The sequence below is a fragment of the Palaemon carinicauda genome, chromosome 1 (assembly GCF_036898095.1).
Source record: "Palaemon carinicauda isolate YSFRI2023 chromosome 1, ASM3689809v2, whole genome shotgun sequence".
In the NCBI taxonomy this organism is placed as follows: domain Eukaryota; kingdom Metazoa; phylum Arthropoda; class Malacostraca; order Decapoda; family Palaemonidae; genus Palaemon; species Palaemon carinicauda.
In genome coordinates this window covers 68,607,191-68,624,690 of record NC_090725.1, presented here as the reverse complement: position 1 = coordinate 68,624,690, position 17,500 = coordinate 68,607,191, and the positions used below count along the sequence as shown (strand labels likewise).

General features: G+C 36.4%; 2 protein-coding genes across 4 annotated transcripts in view; one reads left to right on the top strand and one right to left on the bottom strand.

Moving 5' to 3' along the window:
• Positions 1 to 17,500, top strand: part of LOC137648750 (retinol dehydrogenase 13-like) — a 1,058,070-nt gene that overhangs the window by 685,736 nt on the left and 354,834 nt on the right. The window lies entirely within an intron of this gene.
• Positions 1 to 17,500, bottom strand: part of LOC137645714 (hypoxia up-regulated protein 1-like) — a 173,233-nt gene that overhangs the window by 83,823 nt on the left and 71,910 nt on the right. Inside the window, exons 3-4 of the mRNA XM_068378596.1 lie at positions 12,202 to 12,326; positions 11,096 to 11,270 (exon numbers count right to left, since the gene is read on the bottom strand). Coding sequence (XP_068234697.1) covers positions 11,096 to 11,270; positions 12,202 to 12,326 — 300 coding nt within the window. The remainder of the gene's footprint in view (positions 1 to 11,095; positions 11,271 to 12,201; positions 12,327 to 17,500) is intronic.

The following is a 17,500-nucleotide window of genomic DNA, read 5'->3' as shown; positions in this document are numbered from 1 at the left end:
ATCAGATGCCTTCTCAAGGTGTGTGTAAAAAAAAAAAAAAACTGTCACATGGTGCTGTTTGAAAGCTAAGGCTTCACAAATAGAGGACTCAAGTGGTATCAACACATCAGTCGCCGAGTGCATTTTTCTGAATCGACACTGAATAGGTGATAAAATACCCTTCTTTTCCAGGTACCACGTCAGTCTTGCATTGACCATCTTCATGATTTTACATAAACAACATGTCAATGCAATAGGTCGATAGTTTGCTGCTAAAAACTTGTCCTTACCAGGTTTTAAAAAGGCTAAAATAATGGATATTTCCCAAACACTTGGATAACTATGATCATGCCATATACTATCAATAATGCTTAAAATAAATAACTTTGTATTAAAATGTACATGTTTAATCATTGCATATGGAATTCCATCAGGTCCAGGGGCTATATCGTTACAAGTAACAAGTGCAGAATCAAATTCCCTTAAAGTAAAAGGAGAATTATAAGACACTTCCTTTCCTGTTGCAAAATTTAAAACTTTCTTCTCTTCAATGCTCCTATACTGGTGACCAGGAACTGCTACACACTTAAATAATACATTTGAAAAATTATCAGCCAGGGCATTGCTAACATCATTTGCTTCAGTCACATACTGACCGTTCACCTTCAACACTGGTGGTGGGTTTGGGGTAAATTTGCCGGCAATCTTTTTTATTTTCCTCCATACAGAAGATAGTGGTGTTCTACTGTTGACTGAGGAAACAAAAGATACCCAAGATTGGCACTAGCTTCTTTCATGGCACAACAAAACTCTGCTCTACACTTTTTGTAGGTTATCAAATTTTCCTCAGTATGGCATGTACGCAATCTAGTTAAGAGATTTTCTAGTGGCTCTGTGCAAGACAGTTAATTCTGAAGACCACCACGGGACAGGTCATCGTTTAAATAATCCTGTGGTTCTGGGAATCGAATTGACTCCAGCTATATGGAGAATTCCATTCAGTAGGTCTATGGCAACATCAATACTTTCAAACTGTTCTCCACTCCCCTCGATTTAACTTAGCTCACAAAATTTAACCCAGTTCACTTTGTCAAGATTCCATCGTGGCGATATTAGTGAAGGTGGACCATTGTTGGTGTTTATAATGATTGGTGCATGATCACTAGTATGCCAATCATCTAATGTCCTCCATTCGAAATCAAGAAGGCAGTTAGAGCCTGCAATTAACAGGTCAATGCATAACAAGGTACCTGTCTGAACATGGAAGTGTCTGGGCTCTCCTGTATTAACAGTCCAACATCTTCGTTTTCCATGATTGATGATATAATATTGCCCCTGGTGTTTGCTAAAATATCACAGCACAAAGAATGTCTACCATTCAAATCTCCAAGTAAAAGAAAAGGTTGAGGGAAATGTTGAATCACCTCTACTGAATTATCATACGATATATCATTTGGAGGCCAGTATAGAGAGTAAATTGTATATTTTCTCCCTGTATCAATCTGTACAACCACTGCCTGCAGAGGTGTATGGATAGACAAAGATTTTTGAGAAACATCTCGACAAACGTATATGAGACTTCCGCCATGGCTCCCTACTCGGTGATCATATGATGTCCTATAGCTAATATATTCGCGAGGACAAGGGGTATTAGCATCAAGCTTGCTCTCCTGTAAACATACAATTATGGGGGAATGCTCGTGAATTAAGAGCTTAAGTTTTTTTTATATTTGGCCCTTAAACCCTGACCATTCCATGTCAAAATGGAGGAAAAAACTATGCTTTATTTTTTGGATGAAGTCTTCCCATTAGCAATTTTTGATCTAATACTATTTCCCGGTGGTTTTATTACAGAGGGTCTTGATAAACTGGGTTTTGTGTTTGTGATTTTCTTTTTGTCCTTTTGATCTAATTGTTGAGGGGGATGGTGGACCTCAACTTAAATTTCTGACTTATTAAAATTGTCTTCTGGTTGATCAGAAACATCATCAGACAAAACATCATATTTATTTGATGTCATAACTAATATTTCTTATGGAAGGGGGTGAGAGATGGAGATCTCTCTCTTTTGCGATTAAATAGGTTGTGAGCTACCAGGTTTTGGTACCTTCCCCACTACAGGTGCACCTAATAACTTTGTTTCAAGTGGAATCTCCATTTAATCAGGCAAGGACATGGCCTGGGAAAGGCTAGTACTGTACTATCCTTTGTAATGGGGGATAAAGGTAGGATAGTGGTGGACAATGTCTTTTTGTTGATATACAATGGTCAATCTTTAGGAGGAGATATTCTTGTCCTATTATGCAGCACTTTATCAGGAGATGAATATCTTTTTTGAGAACTACCTACAGTAGTAGATGGGTTAGATGATTCCCAAGGAACTTTTCCTCCTGTTTTCAATGTCTTTGCATAGGTAGGAGATCTATTTAATAATCTCTTGGCATGCCCTACCCTTAAATTTTCAAAAATTGATATATTGAGGGCAGCTTCTAACTTATATAACTGGCAGCTCCTTTCATTAGATTTATGATTAGAGTTTCATTCCAAGCACCTTGCCTCAACTGTACATTCTCCATGGCAAAAATTGGAGCAAGTATTACAAATTTTATCATTCTTGCAAACTTTGGAAGGATGCCCAAATTTAAAGCAATTAAAACATTGCAATATCTCCTCTTCTGTATATCCATAAACAGTATATATACAGTATATAAATATATATATATATATATATATATATATATATATATATATATATATATAATATATATATATAACATATATATATATATATATATATTATATATATATAAATATATATATATATATATATATATATATATATATGTATATCTATATATTTATATATATATATGTATATCTATATATATATATATATATATATATATATATATACACATATATATATTTATATATACAAGGTATGTTCAATAAGTAATGAAAAAATGTCAGGAGAGGCAATATTTATTTTCATAAGCTTACAAAACTTTGTCTCCTTAAAAACAATGGCCTCTCGCATCTACACACTTCAGCATGCGTCTCTCCCAATGCTGGAAGACCTCCACAAAGTCCTTCTTCAGTAGTCCCTTCAGGTAACTTTCCGATGCCTCTTTCAGCTCCTTTGTCGAGTGGAATCTGATTCCCCTGAGGCTGTCTTTCATGCGTGGGAACAGGAAGAAGTCGCATGGGCTAGGTCAGGATTGTAGGGTGGGTGTTGTACCACTTTCATTCCCGTCAGCCATCCAGGTGGTCACTAGCATTGACTTGTGGCATGGGGCATTGTCCTGGTGGAACAACCACTGACCACTCCCCTACTGCTGTTGCCGCCTCTTCCTAATTTTCACCCTGAACCTTTTCAGAACAGTAAGGTAATATTCCTTATTGACGGTTTGACCCTGAGGAACCCATTCAACGTGAATGAAGCCCTGGGAGTCAAAGAAAGGAATGACCATGGCCTTCTCTTGTAACCTGCTCATCTTTGCCTTCTTGGGCCTGGTGGAGGTCGGGTGCTTCCACTGGGCACTCTGACCTTTGCTCTCACGGTCGTATGTGAAACCCAACTCTCGTCGCAAGTCAGTACCTTTATTCAGGAAACCTGAATCAGCCTCTATCATTTCGAGAATGTCAGTGTAACATTCCACACGAAACTGCTTCTGGTCGTCGGAGAGGATCTTTGGCACTAACTTGGCACAGACTTTGTGGAGATTCAGATCTTCGGTCAGAACTGTCTCCACTGTGCCAATACTAATACCAACAGCTTCAGATATCATCCTCACAGTTATTCGACGGTCTTGCATCACTAACCTTCGCACTTCGTTAATGTTTTCCTCCTTGCGTGCACTGTTCAGTGCTCCAGATCTGGGTTCATCCTCAACCTGTTCATTTCCTTCTGAAAATCTGTTAAACCACCGATAGAATCTTGCTTGGCTCATCTGTTCATCCCCATAGGCCTCCTTTACCATTCCATAAGCTTCTTGTTTGGTTTTCTTAAGTTTAACACAAAATTTGAAGGCGTAAAATTGCTCCTCGTTTCCCTGCATCTTGTCAAGTGTTCACAGATCGGCAAACCGGACCAGACAGGTTCCACCACATATATCGCTGCACTCAAACTTAGAACGAGAGGAAGTTGCCAGTTAGTCATTTTATAGACTATATGTATGTGTATTTCACCATGAAATAGCAGTTTGATCAAATTATACTTACTGTCTCTCCTGACAATTTCTCATTACTTATTGAACATACCTCGTATATATATAATTTATATACATATATAAATTTATATATATATATATATATATATATATATATATATATATATATATATACACACACACATATATATATATAATATATATATATGTGTAAAAATCACAGAAAAACGTGATGCTCAGATGCAGAAGAACCACAGGGAAAATGAGAATACGAAATATACGATTAAGTCCAGACTAGTTTCGTGATACTTCTTCAGAGGACTGATTTATTGAGAGCGATTTCTTTACATTTTATAGGGAAAGTAAACGTACGAACATACATATAGAGGCTTACAGAACAATGACACTCCCAAACCAGCTACCTGGGCTGTGGTCAGGTGTTTAGTGGGCGGAGATCCAACCTAATTAGACACCTGCCAAAAAGGGTCATTTCTGGTGACAGGTAAATACTTGTTTTTTTACTTTCAATACAGTTTATTTATATGAATAACGGTAGCCTTATCTATATAAATACATAAGCAAAACTTGGTAACACTGCACTCAACTAACAGTGAGATATTTTTACCAAGGTCGAATTCAACAACTGTCTGTACTATTTTGGAACCTAGGCAACAAACTTATCAAAATATTGCTTTATCACAAACCATTAACAAAATATGAGAAAATAGATAAATACTGCATAAACAACTAATATGGCACAGAATCCTCTGCTAGGAGACCACTAGTTGGAATGTTTGTTTGTAAAAAGGGGTTGGCAAGTCATCAGCTGATCACCAAAATAAACAAATAACTTGCTATAATACTTCATTAAACGAAGTGAAACAAATAACTTGCTACAATACTTCATTAAACGAAGTGAAATTTAAAAATATATTTATTTATTACATATGAATGCTAATTGTAGGTCTATATTTTATGTCTGGTGAGTGTGAGTGCTTGTATGTCATTAGTTGGGTGTTTGAGAGTTGTCAAATTCCTTATATAACTTTTTCTTATGTTAGGACACAGGGTGATTTTTGGGGGCATTTTTCTGGGAAATACGGTAAATTAATCAATCTATAGCAATCAATCACTCTCTCTAAGAAATGTGTATCTTTTCCTCGTTTTTTCATCATATTTGTTTATGGTATATACCATATACTTTATAGATCATCCATTAAAATACTTCTTGTGTCAAAGAAAACAAATGGATATTTTCATTATAATTCTGTATAACATAGAGTCCATCATCACTGTCGAGTAGTTTTATATCTTTCGATGGCTACTTATTGTGGAATTATTATGGAATAAGTCGCTTCATAAATATATAAAGTTTTTTACACACAATTGCTGTTTTACCATACCTTATAATTATAAATCCTAGAATACTTCCTGTGTCAAAGGAATCACTAGATATTTTTGTTACATTTCTGTAAAACGCAAAATTCATTATTACTAATGAGTAGTTTTAGATCTCTCGAAGGCTATTTATCGTGGAATTATAACAGGAATAACATAGTCACTTCAATGAATATATTTTTTTTTACACATAAAACAACCTTCAAAAATATTCTATAGTCACTTCACACTGAATGGTAAAACATTTCAGTTGTTTAGAGTAAAATATAATGGAGAATAAAGCAAACTTTGAAAATTTATTCTGTGATCAGCAGTAAAACAAACATGGAAATGCTGTGGAGAAATAGTTAGGAAAAATACAAATTAATTCTAGATTTATTATTTATTATCAGTAGTTAAGTTGAACCGTATTTGCATAATGCCTTATTGTATTTCATAAATTTTATATACTGTTTATTTGATCTCCAGTCCATTCCTAAAAGAATTCTTTTTATTATAGTGACGGTGCCCTGCACCCAGAAGGGATTATAAGCTAGATGAAGTTGTCAATAGAAAAGTTACTCAGAACCTGTTTTATGGTTATAATTTCTTCCCGTACACTGTTATGTAATTAGGATTAAGAGCAAATGAAACTAGACAATACAGAAGAAACAAGACTGAATAGTTGTGTTTATTAATCTCCATGTTTATCCAGGAAAAACCATAAAATCCTTGGAAAAGGAGCAATCTAGAGACTCATAAGTATTTCAGTGAAAAATTATACAGTGATAGTGAGAGTGGCGACTGAGAATTATGCCAAAGTCAGAACAACTTTAACTGTGTGTTTTATTGTATGATAATTCTTATCACTGACAAATGTTGTCCCATCATAATGTAATTGTTTTTTTTTTCATATACTGACACAGAGTTTCCATGGATAGTGTTTCACATATTTGTCCCCAGAAACAAGTGAACATAAAGTGACATTGAAAAGTTTTCAGCGACAGCCAAATTTAAAGCAATGTCAATGTCCAAACCCGACTGACTGTTCATGTAGATAATGAACCAGTGTTGTGGGGTTTTCCTTTAAGATTTAAGTTTTTTTTTGTCACGAACCTGGAACTTACTCTGGATAATATCTACATTAAACAGAAAGGATCTGTCTTGATGTTAAAAATTAGAAAATTTGCATCACAAACCAGATAGGGCTTTATTCTGAAAAAGAACTTATATATGTTATATCTTATTTCTTGTGTGTGTGACTTTGCAATCAAGAGGAAGGGCCTCAAAATATGATTATAATTGGTCTCTTCTCTTATCCATTTCCATGGGGGTAGAATAACCATGAAATACTGTGTATCACTAAGGATTGTTTTTCTACTACAATTTTTTTTTTGTCTTTCTGGTGTAGAGGTGAGAATGTAGAGTCAGATCCAATGTGCAACCATGTTTTATAATCCTTTTGATCTTGATTGAAGCAATCATTCAAATTACATATGAATTTACCCAAAATATGTATACTATTTATACTTTTATATTTACGGTATATCATTCTCTAGATTGAATCCTAAGAGGCTCGGCCTGGATATACTGTATCTAGGTCACTGCTGCTGGTTTTTGGAGACCAGTACCTTCTCCTTACAATTTTTTTCTCTCAAAATAAATATTTCTTATATTTTTGTAAACTATTTTTTTTTCCAGTACATCATAAGTGTCCTCTTCTCAGCCACTAATTTAGTCCTTTTTTTTCTTGGTACCAATGTTTTTTTCCCCCATTTTTATTTTGTTTCCTCTAATTTTTAGTACTTACATAACCTGAAATTGGCTTACCTCTGAATAATATTATGCAACTACAGTTCTAGCTGGGTCCCCTTGCCCAGGGGTGGTGCCCAGTGCTTAGTTCTCTTGACCTGTTACCTAGATTTTTGGGCATTCCACCGTTTTACCTTTTCGTGAAGTGAACATTGGAGAATGGTCGGCATTTGGACACTGGGCAGTTTGGGTGCTACATCTTGCCACAGTCCACAAACTACTACAATGTAGCTTATTATAGAGTAAGTGAGTAAGTATATACAAAGAACAAATCTCGTATATAGCTTGAATAGAGGATCTGCAGCCTCATAGCGAAGGGATTAAGCTCTTAAAAAACTGCTAACTGATATAAAATCCCTGTCAGATGTTATCATATTCTGTTCGCTAGGACTTATATTAATCATGTGAAAGTTTACTATAAATGCAAGCATTTTGATGTGTTTTTATAAACTTTAATTCTTAGTTATTGTAAAGTTACACGATTTATGTGATTTTAACACTATTCCAGTGATATAACCCTTTTACCTGCAGGCTATTTGGAAATTTCCAACCCTCAACCCCCAGGGGTTATTTTTTTTCAAGCAAATTTTGCAGTATATTTTTTTAAATTGCTCTAACAGCCTTAATTTTTGTCATAGAGAGGTCAGGTTGGTTTCATTCTCTTGAAAAATGCCTGAAGTTTCTCAAAAAATTATCAAAATTATGCAAAAAAAAAAAAAAAATTTAAATAGCAGTTTTTTGCAAGGATGTACCAGTACATCCATGGGGGTAAAGGGATGAGTTTTGTGAAACGTACCAGTACGTCCTTTGGGGGTAAAAGGGTTAAGACTTCAATACTTGTGGCAGACAGACGTTAAGTCAAACAAAATGACACGAGACTGGATTATTATCTTTCCATGTATTATTTTTTACAACCAATGTAAATTCGAAACCGACTTGACTCGAAAAGACGTAAACCGAGGTATATCTGTATTTGTAACTACACAGCTTATCCTCATCCACCTATCAACAGGAAGTCTTTGCGGAATATTTTGCAATAAGTTGTCATAATATTTAAGCTTTCTTTTTTGTAAATACTGTTACGACTTATATACACACTATAAATATACTGTATACTAGTAGCACTGTACACATACAGTACTGTATTTATATTTCTAAAAGTAAGAAATTCATTACAGTACTGTATTTTTTCACACATGTTAATTGTACAGTATTAGTATAAGGATTGTATAGTTATACTGTACATGTACCTACACGTACACTTCACGTTCAATGAATACAACCAGTTGACTAAGCCTTAAGGATTGGCATCATGCATCACAAGATGGTACTGTATATAACTTCATACGGAGATAATTAGCGGCGTCAGTCACTTTTAATTTTAGTATTTATATATAAGGATAAATATAAATTACAGAATAGTACTTGTATTAACAGCCCTCTACTGCATGGTATACAAGATTAGTACCATCCTGAATAGAGCCTATATGTTAGGTGACGAGTTGGTAGAGTTATGAGTCGACCTTGGCAAGAGCGATCCCTTACGAGTGATATGTCGTCTCACCTTAGCTAAATAAGCTGTAAGTTAATGGTAGCACTGTATATATACTACAACAATATACACTACAGTATTAGGGAATGTTGTTAGATAGGAATAACAGCATTCTGTTGTTACATAAATAGTGTGGTGTGGCAATAACTTGTCTTATGAGTCATCTTACCATGTACAATTACTCAAGTGTGTTCATATACTAGTACAATACTAATACAGTATAAAACTACATATGAAAATATGAATTCCAATACCGAGATAGAAACCATGCGAAAACAATATAGTGCAGTACAGTGGGCTACCTAATGTTAGTCGGCCGGTTGTAGGGAAATGGTCTGTGTTTCAGTGGGTTATGAGTTGACCCACCCTAGGGCACCAAGTATTACTGGTATCTTTATCACCTAACCCCTGCAAACTAGAAGGGCCAACTGTAATTTTTTGTCTATATTCATCTTCCCAAATTGTACCATTCTGTATGTATCAGTAAGTATTAGGTTAATAATGTCTTGCTTTCTGCTCCCTAAGGCACAATACTACAACATATTCTAGAAGTTTATTCCAACTGTGACCAGATTGTGGAATAATCTTCCTAATCTAGCAGTTGAGTCAGTGGAACTTCAGAAGGTGAAGCATCTTGTAACTTATTTTCTGTAGAACAGATTGATATGTCTCATTTTATAATTTAATAGAACTGATCTATTTTCAGCTTGTTAGTGATCTTAATATATTTCATATTTTTTTCAAAGTTTTCATTTACAGTACAATATACAGTAATCCTTCAATAATAAAAGGGGGGAAGGCGGCCTTGAACTTATTTACGAAGACCCTGCAGGTGAAGCAGAGGCCTTTTCTGCTTGAAGGATGGATCAGATATTTTAAAATTCTCATCCTTGAGGTTTATTTTGAACGAGCTTTGTTGAAAACTTTTTCAGAGGAGAGAGGTCTATGTATGGTCTCCATCACCCAGTCGACTTTTCCACCAGGAAAAGGTGACTGTAGAAGCCTGAAGAACTGATTCGATAAAGTTAAGAGCTCATTCTTCTCCATCATTGTTGTTACTTCTGCCACAAGAGCCAGAGCTTCAGTAACTCTCTCCTGATCTCGGCAAAGACACAATCAATGTCAGGGTCATGACATGGAAACTTTTTTTTTACTGTGAGCAATGACATGTCTCAACCTAATTATGTGGACATTTTGTACCACAGATAACAAAGGAATAAAGACAAACTTAAAATTGCATTAGAAAACTGAAAAACAAATTTTCAATAATGCTACATGAACAGACAATACACCAAGTGCATCATCAGATCCTCAAAGGGGTGAAAGTTTAAATGGCTAAGCCAGATTCGCTGAAGTCTTACTACTAATAAAAGACAATTATTAGTATTCACGTAGTAACATTATATTCTAGCATACAAAAGTGGTGAATAAACGATAGTCAATAACGTAATTGTGAGGAACACAGGAGTGGACTGCTCATGAGGAATCAACTCATCTAAATATTTTGTATTCATACTTTAAAGAAATAACTGTCATCTGTCAACAGCAGGAAGATACATATTATGAAACTATTTTTCTCACCCACTGTGCTAACTATCATTAATTTCCTAATCTGTAACTAGTTCAGTTTAACCCTCCCTGACTGGTTCATAAAGAACAATCTTATTTTCCATATGATGATACAATAAATTAAAGCTTAGAAGTGATAAAATTCTAAATAAATCAACATAGAATAACCAATCAGAGCTCGTGTTGTTCTAAACACCTGGCAAAACTGATAAAAATTAAGTCAATTCTTGAATAAGAAGCGGAACAGAAAATTCTCCCTTCCTTTAATTTATACTGAATGCCAATTAAAAAACCATGTTTGGAGATACCCTGCTGACTTTTACATATGATTTATAACTTCCAAAAAATTTCCTCAGCTTCTAGTCAATCTATCAAAGCAAAGCTCAGGTTGGACCATGTTACCCTTCATGAATGATAGCCAAAGTTAAATTTTCTTATTAAAACTTTCCCAACAAAATAAAAAGTAGATTGAGCTAACTACTGTACACGCCTTCCATAGACAACTTCAAGGTATTACATGGCAACTATAGCCTGGCTATTAATCGATTTTCTTGAAGCCTATACTTTTCATTATGTAAGGGAGAAATGTAAAATCTTATAAAAATTTGGTGCAAAATCAATATACTGTAACACCAACCTTAAGGCCAGCTAATTCAGCAGCAGATAGAATAGCTCTCCTTTCAGCTTGATTGAAAAATGGTGGAACAGTCAGTACACAATCTTTAATCTTCTGATCAGTATGGTCTGCGGCTATTTCTCTCGCATATGTTAGGAGCTGTGCTACCAATTCCTCAACTGAGTAAGTAGTTTTCCTAAAATTTAATGTAAAAAAAATCTATCAGTACAGTTTGGGAACAAAAAACATTCATAATATTGAAATTTCTTATTTCTAAACTCACCTGATGTTCACATTGCATTTTCTCTATCGTCACAGTTTATTTCAGACATTCTCCAGATTGTTTACATATTACTGCACATTAAAATGTTTTCCCTAGATTTGTTACCAATTATTAAGCAGTGTTCAAACAACTTGTGAAGAGTGTGCTTGCCTCACGGTCCTTTTCGTGGAAAAGTATATTTAAATGGTGGCCCCTCAGGATGACAAATTTGGAAGTAATTTATATTTTTTCCTAACAACGCAAACCTGTAGCTATTTATAGGGGTATTACCTATGGAGAAGCTGAAGGAACGAACTATGAAAATTTAGTGAGGGTTAACTGCCCATCCTGCTAGTTAGTGGGGGAGGGGGGGTTAGTTATTTATCCCTCTCACTTAGACACCTGTGACTGCTTCACTTGGAGGTAACACTTCAAAGGGGAACTGGGTTAGCGAGCAAATCTGTATAAATAGCTACAGGTTTGTATCATTAGGAAAAAATACAAATAGCTTCCAAATTTGTCATTTGTTCTGTGACTGTAATACAAACACACACATTTAAAGGGGTTGACTCACCCATTAAGAGGGTGGATGTCCTTGACAATCTGACTTTAACCGGGGATTCCTTTTTTTATGTAGGATAGTACAAAAAATAAGGAAACCCTAACACCTCGCTAAACCTTGCTATGCATGATCTGCAGCCTACACAAACTGTGTTTTTGAGATTTTTGCAATGTGACTGTCAAGGTAAAAGTTATTCCAAGTTCATAAGAACCAACTGAGTTTACCAAGACATTCCCAATACCACCTCACCAGGTATGGGGACGCAGCAGTATTGATACAAATACTCAGTTACACAAAGTTTACCTGCAATGGTTGAGGTCACCTGTGCAGAGGACCCTGGATGCTGATTTCCCCGAGATAGGGGAAACTGTAACTGTAACCTTACTGTGTTCAGTACATAGTGTACATGTGGACAAATGTTCTGTACACTGTACATTTGATATTAAACAGTTGTAGAAACCAAACTAAAACTATTAGGCAGTATTTACTGTGCTAATGATCAGTTCGAGCACCCACTTGTGGCAAGGGGCAGTGACTTTTTAGGTTAGGAGCTAGCCCACCCAAGTGTGACATTCATTTGTGAATTTTTCCTTATCGCAGCTGTCTCTGTCACCTAACTGTAGCGATAATCGAGGTCTGATAAATATATATGTATGTATGTATATATATATATATATATATATATATATATATATATATATATATATATATATATATATATATATATACAGTGAACCCTCGCTACTTCGCGGTTCGACAATCGCGGATTCACCACTTCGCGGGGTTTTCCCATAACCCATATATATATACATATCGCGGATTTTCCGGAAAATTCGAAAATACCGCGAAATCTGAAGATAACCAAATACGATATTTTGTTACCTGTAATTCCATTAATACTGTAATTAGTAATATCTGCTCTTACTGATTGTTCATTGCATTACATATGATATATAATTCAGCACAGAAAGAAATAAAACACGAAAAGAGAATGTGATCATACGATAATTCAGTACGTAGTAAAATTAAATCGAACATGAAACGCAAATCAGATGCAGTCATACCATATTAGAATGGTGTGTACTGTAATGGATGTGCTTCTTTTCCATGAATCTTTTGTATGTATACGTACGTAGTACAGTACTGCATCCAATAATATTCTTTGTTGCAAAAATCACATTTCGAATACTGTAAGCGTACGAGAGAGAGAGAGAGAGAGAGAGAGAGAGAGAGAGAGAGAGAGAGAGAGAGAGAGAGAGGCGTAAAATAGCGTACGTACGTAAATTTTTATTATTATTGTTATTATTATTATTATTGTTGTTGTTGTTAATAAAATTATTATTGTTATTATTATTAATCATTATTATTATTATTATTACTGTACAGTATTATTATCATTATTTATTATTATTACGGTACTGTATTGTACTTAATCTACGTACGTTCAGTATGCGCGGGGGCATCTTCTATGAGTAACCAACGCGCCATAGTACTAAGACGGGTTGTGATTGGTTCAAGCGCTGATAGATGACGAATCAAAACTCAAGTTTTGTTATCTAGCCTGTGATTGGTGTTTTGCCCGCATCTTCTACCCGCAGCATCAAAGTTCTCGCGGGGCTGCATCGTTCACTTTCTCTTTCCGCGTATTGCTGAGTAGACGTTCTTAACTTTGTGAAGTTCAATCTGTGCTGTGTGCGACTGTTTTAAGTTGAACTTTTTGTTGAACTTTCTGTTACAATGCCTCCCAAGCGTTCTGCTTCTAGTAAGGCTGGTAGTGAGCCTAAACGCCACCGAAGAATGATGACGATAGCTGAGAAGGTTACGCTTCTCGACATGTTAAAAGATGGTAGAAGTTACGCGGCCGCCGGCCGCCATTTTGGCATCAACGAATCCACCGTTCGCTACATCAAGAAGGACGAGGCGAACATTAGAAAGACTGCTGCAATCACCTTTAGCAGATCAGCGAAGCGAGTCGTTACAACGCGTAATAAAACGATCGTACGCATGGAAGGTGCTTTAGCTGTGTGGATTGCCGACTGCCGGAAGAAGAACATAGCGTTGGATACGAACACCATCCAAACAAAGGCTTTGAGCTTATATGAGAATTTTGCTGCAAAGGAACCTAAAGACGACGACGGCAACCATGCTGAAGATGATGATGATGCAGATGATCCTCAACCAGGGACATCCACTGATTCCCAGCCTCAGAAACGTTTTTCCGCAAGCAAAGGATGGTTCGCGAAGTTTCAGAAACGCTTCGCCCTGAAAAGCGTTTCCCTGCATGGGGAGTCTGCTTCCGCTGACACTGCCGCTGCTGAAACTTACGTGAACCAGACTTTCAAGAACATTATCGCTGAAGGTGGATACAAGCCGGAACAAGTCTTTAATATGGATGAAACCGGCTTGTTTTGGAAGAGAATGCCGTCGCGAACTTTCCTGTTCAAAGAGGAAGCCAAAGCCTCTGGCTTTAAGGCATTCAAGGATCGCGTTACCCTCGTGATGTGTGGCAATGCTGCTGGATTTTTGTTAAAGCCGGGGCTTATTTATAAGTCGAAAAATCCTCGCGCTTTGAAAAACAAAAATAAGAATCTCCTTCCCGTGTACTGGATGCATAATCAAAAAGCATGGATTACGAAGATGCTGACCTCCAACTGGTTCCACCAGTGTTTCATCCCGCAAGTCCATGAATATCTCTTAGAGAAGGGCTTGCCATTCAAGATCCTTCTCCTTATGGATAACGCTGGTGGACACGCAACTGACCTGTCGCGTGAGGGCGTTCAGGTTGAGTTCCTGCCACCCAACACCACGTCATTAATTCAACCAATGGACCAGGGGGTTATCAGGGCGTTCAAGGCCCTCTACACGAAGAATACCTTGGCGGACCTCGTTGCGTGTGTGGATGCTGCCCAAGATGACGAGGATGAAGACTTCAACTTGAAGGCGTACTGGCGGCAGTACACCATAGCCACGTGCCTGCAGAATATTCAAAAGGCACTTCAAGAGATGAAACCTGCAACCGTAAATGCGAGCTGGAAGAAGCTGTGGCCCGATATTGTTTACGACGACAAGGGATTTACTCCGTCGGAAATCCAACACTCTGCAATACGGAAATCTGTGCAGTTGGCTGCCATAATTGGGGGTGACGGGTTTGGCGACATGACGACTGAAGACGTCGACGAGTTGTTGGACTGCCATTCCCAGCCCCTAACTGACGCAGACCTCGAAGACCTGACGAAATCGGCAAGTGAGGAAGAGAGTGAGGGTACCCAGGAAGAGACCCAAGAAAATGTCGAAGAAACGGGCTTAACATTAGAACGGCTTGCCAAGTTCTGCAACCATATGAAGGAGGCGAAAGAAATGTTGCAAGAGTGGGACGAGGATATGGTTCGCTCGATGCAATTCTGCAACAAGGTTGATGACATCACGACTCCCTACAGGATGCTCTTGGATCGAAAAAAGAAGCAGCGGCAACAACTTCCGATCACAATGTTTTTTCAGCCTCGCAAAAAAGAGCCAGTTCCTCCTGCTAGTACGCCTTCGGAAGAAATTGAAGAAGTTGAAGAGGTGTCCCAGGAAAAGACACCTCCGTCTGAAGAGACGTAAAATACTATCATTGACTGCACAGTAGAACACATCATCAGCTTCATCATCATCATTTCTACTGTGCAGCAAATTCATCGCCATCGTCATTCAAGTTTTTCTTGAACTTCTTTCGTGGTGAGTACAGTAACAATCTTTATTTTTTACTTTAACCTGTTTTATAGTTTAGTAATGTACGTACTGTATGCATTAAGTTAAAGGGAAGGTTTTAAAAGTCTACATGTTGTAACCTATCATATTTTTTTTGTTTAAAATTTACATTTACGTACGTAAAACAATCTCTCTCTCTCTCTCTCTCTCTCTCTCTCTCTCTCTCTCTCTCAAATTGTTTTCCTGCTTTGCTACGTACAAGTACTGTATAATTTATATTTGTAAGGTAACATATTTTGTAAATGCTTTTACTGTAAATACTGTATGTACTGTATCATTATTTATCACTATCATCATGCGCGTTAAATGCCTTGTTTGTTCTGAGCGTGGTTGTTTACTGAGCGTACACGCCGTCGTTTCAGGCGGCGTCATAAAGAAAAAGATTTCATTTGGAAGTCCTAAGAAAAATACGTAAACTAAAACATTGGTAATAAAAAAATCAACATACAGTACTGTATAATCAATATAATCGATGCAAAAACTAACCTATACGTACATATATGTGTACACTAAATGAGTTTGTTTCTTCATTATGATCAGAGATGAACGTAAACAAAACATTGGTTGCCATTTTTTATCGTGCTTTTTAGGTGTTTAGGAAACACAGGATATAAAATCGCCTTTAATATTTGTGCCTGTTTTAGTTTAGGGTGCTGTAGTACATGCATTAAGTGTTCTGTACATTAAAGGGTGGTTTGTTAACAGTACTACGTACAAGGGAAGGTTTTAAAAGTCCGAATATACATGTTAAATAAATAGGTAAATATGCTGTCACTACTTCGCGGATTTTCACCTATCGCGCCCGCGTCTGGAACCTATCTACCGTGATAAACGAGGGTTCACTGTATATATATATATATATATATATATATATATATATATATATATATATATATATATATATATATAATGTATATATATACAGGTACAGTAGTCATCAACTTTCGAACTGAAAAAGTCGTAGTTTCTGTAGATTTATTATGATGAGTCACAGTAGTCATCAACTTTCGAACTGAAAAAGTCGTAGTTTCTGTAGATTTATTATGATAAGTCATGATTCGGCAATTGCCTAAGTCATATTTTATCAATATGTCAAGGTATGACAATGATTTAGTAAATTTGATTACAAAGCCCAGAAGAATATTGGGAGTTAAATAGCAGAAGATTAGAAATGAAACTATAAGAGATTACTCGAGTGCCATATGTGGAAGAGATCATGATGAGGGGTAGACGGAAATGGTTTGGGCATGCTTTTTGCACTCCCCAAGAGAAATTAGTTCACCAAAAGTTCAGCGGGGCTCCACAAGGCACTAGAAGAATTGGAAGACCCAGACCTATATGGCTGAGGACTATGAAGAGCAAAGTTAAAAATGATGAATGGAAAAGCATTGAATTAAAAGCTCAAGGAGATAATGATGATATAGATACAGGTATACCTAGACTTGCGTTGTTTCGAGTTGTCAGTTTTGAATTTACACCTTTGTCAAAAATAACATATGAAAAAATAAAAATACAGTTTTTAATCATTTTGTTTGACTTTCTGTCTGTCCGCCACAAGTGTCGAAGTCATAATATCATTGGAATACTGTTGAAAGAACAAAAAATATGGTACTTTACTAAGAATAATAATTAAAGGATCTTAATTTGAAAATACTTAAATTTAATGTAAACATTCACAGAACACAAATCCTAGTAAATCCATCCATATACCAAAGGCACTTCCCCCAATTTTGGGGGGTAGCCGACATCAACAAGAAACAAAAACAAAAAGGGGACCTCTACTCTCTACGTTCCTCCAGCCTAACCAGGGACTCAGCCGAGTTCAGCTGGTACTGCTAGGGTGCCACAGCCC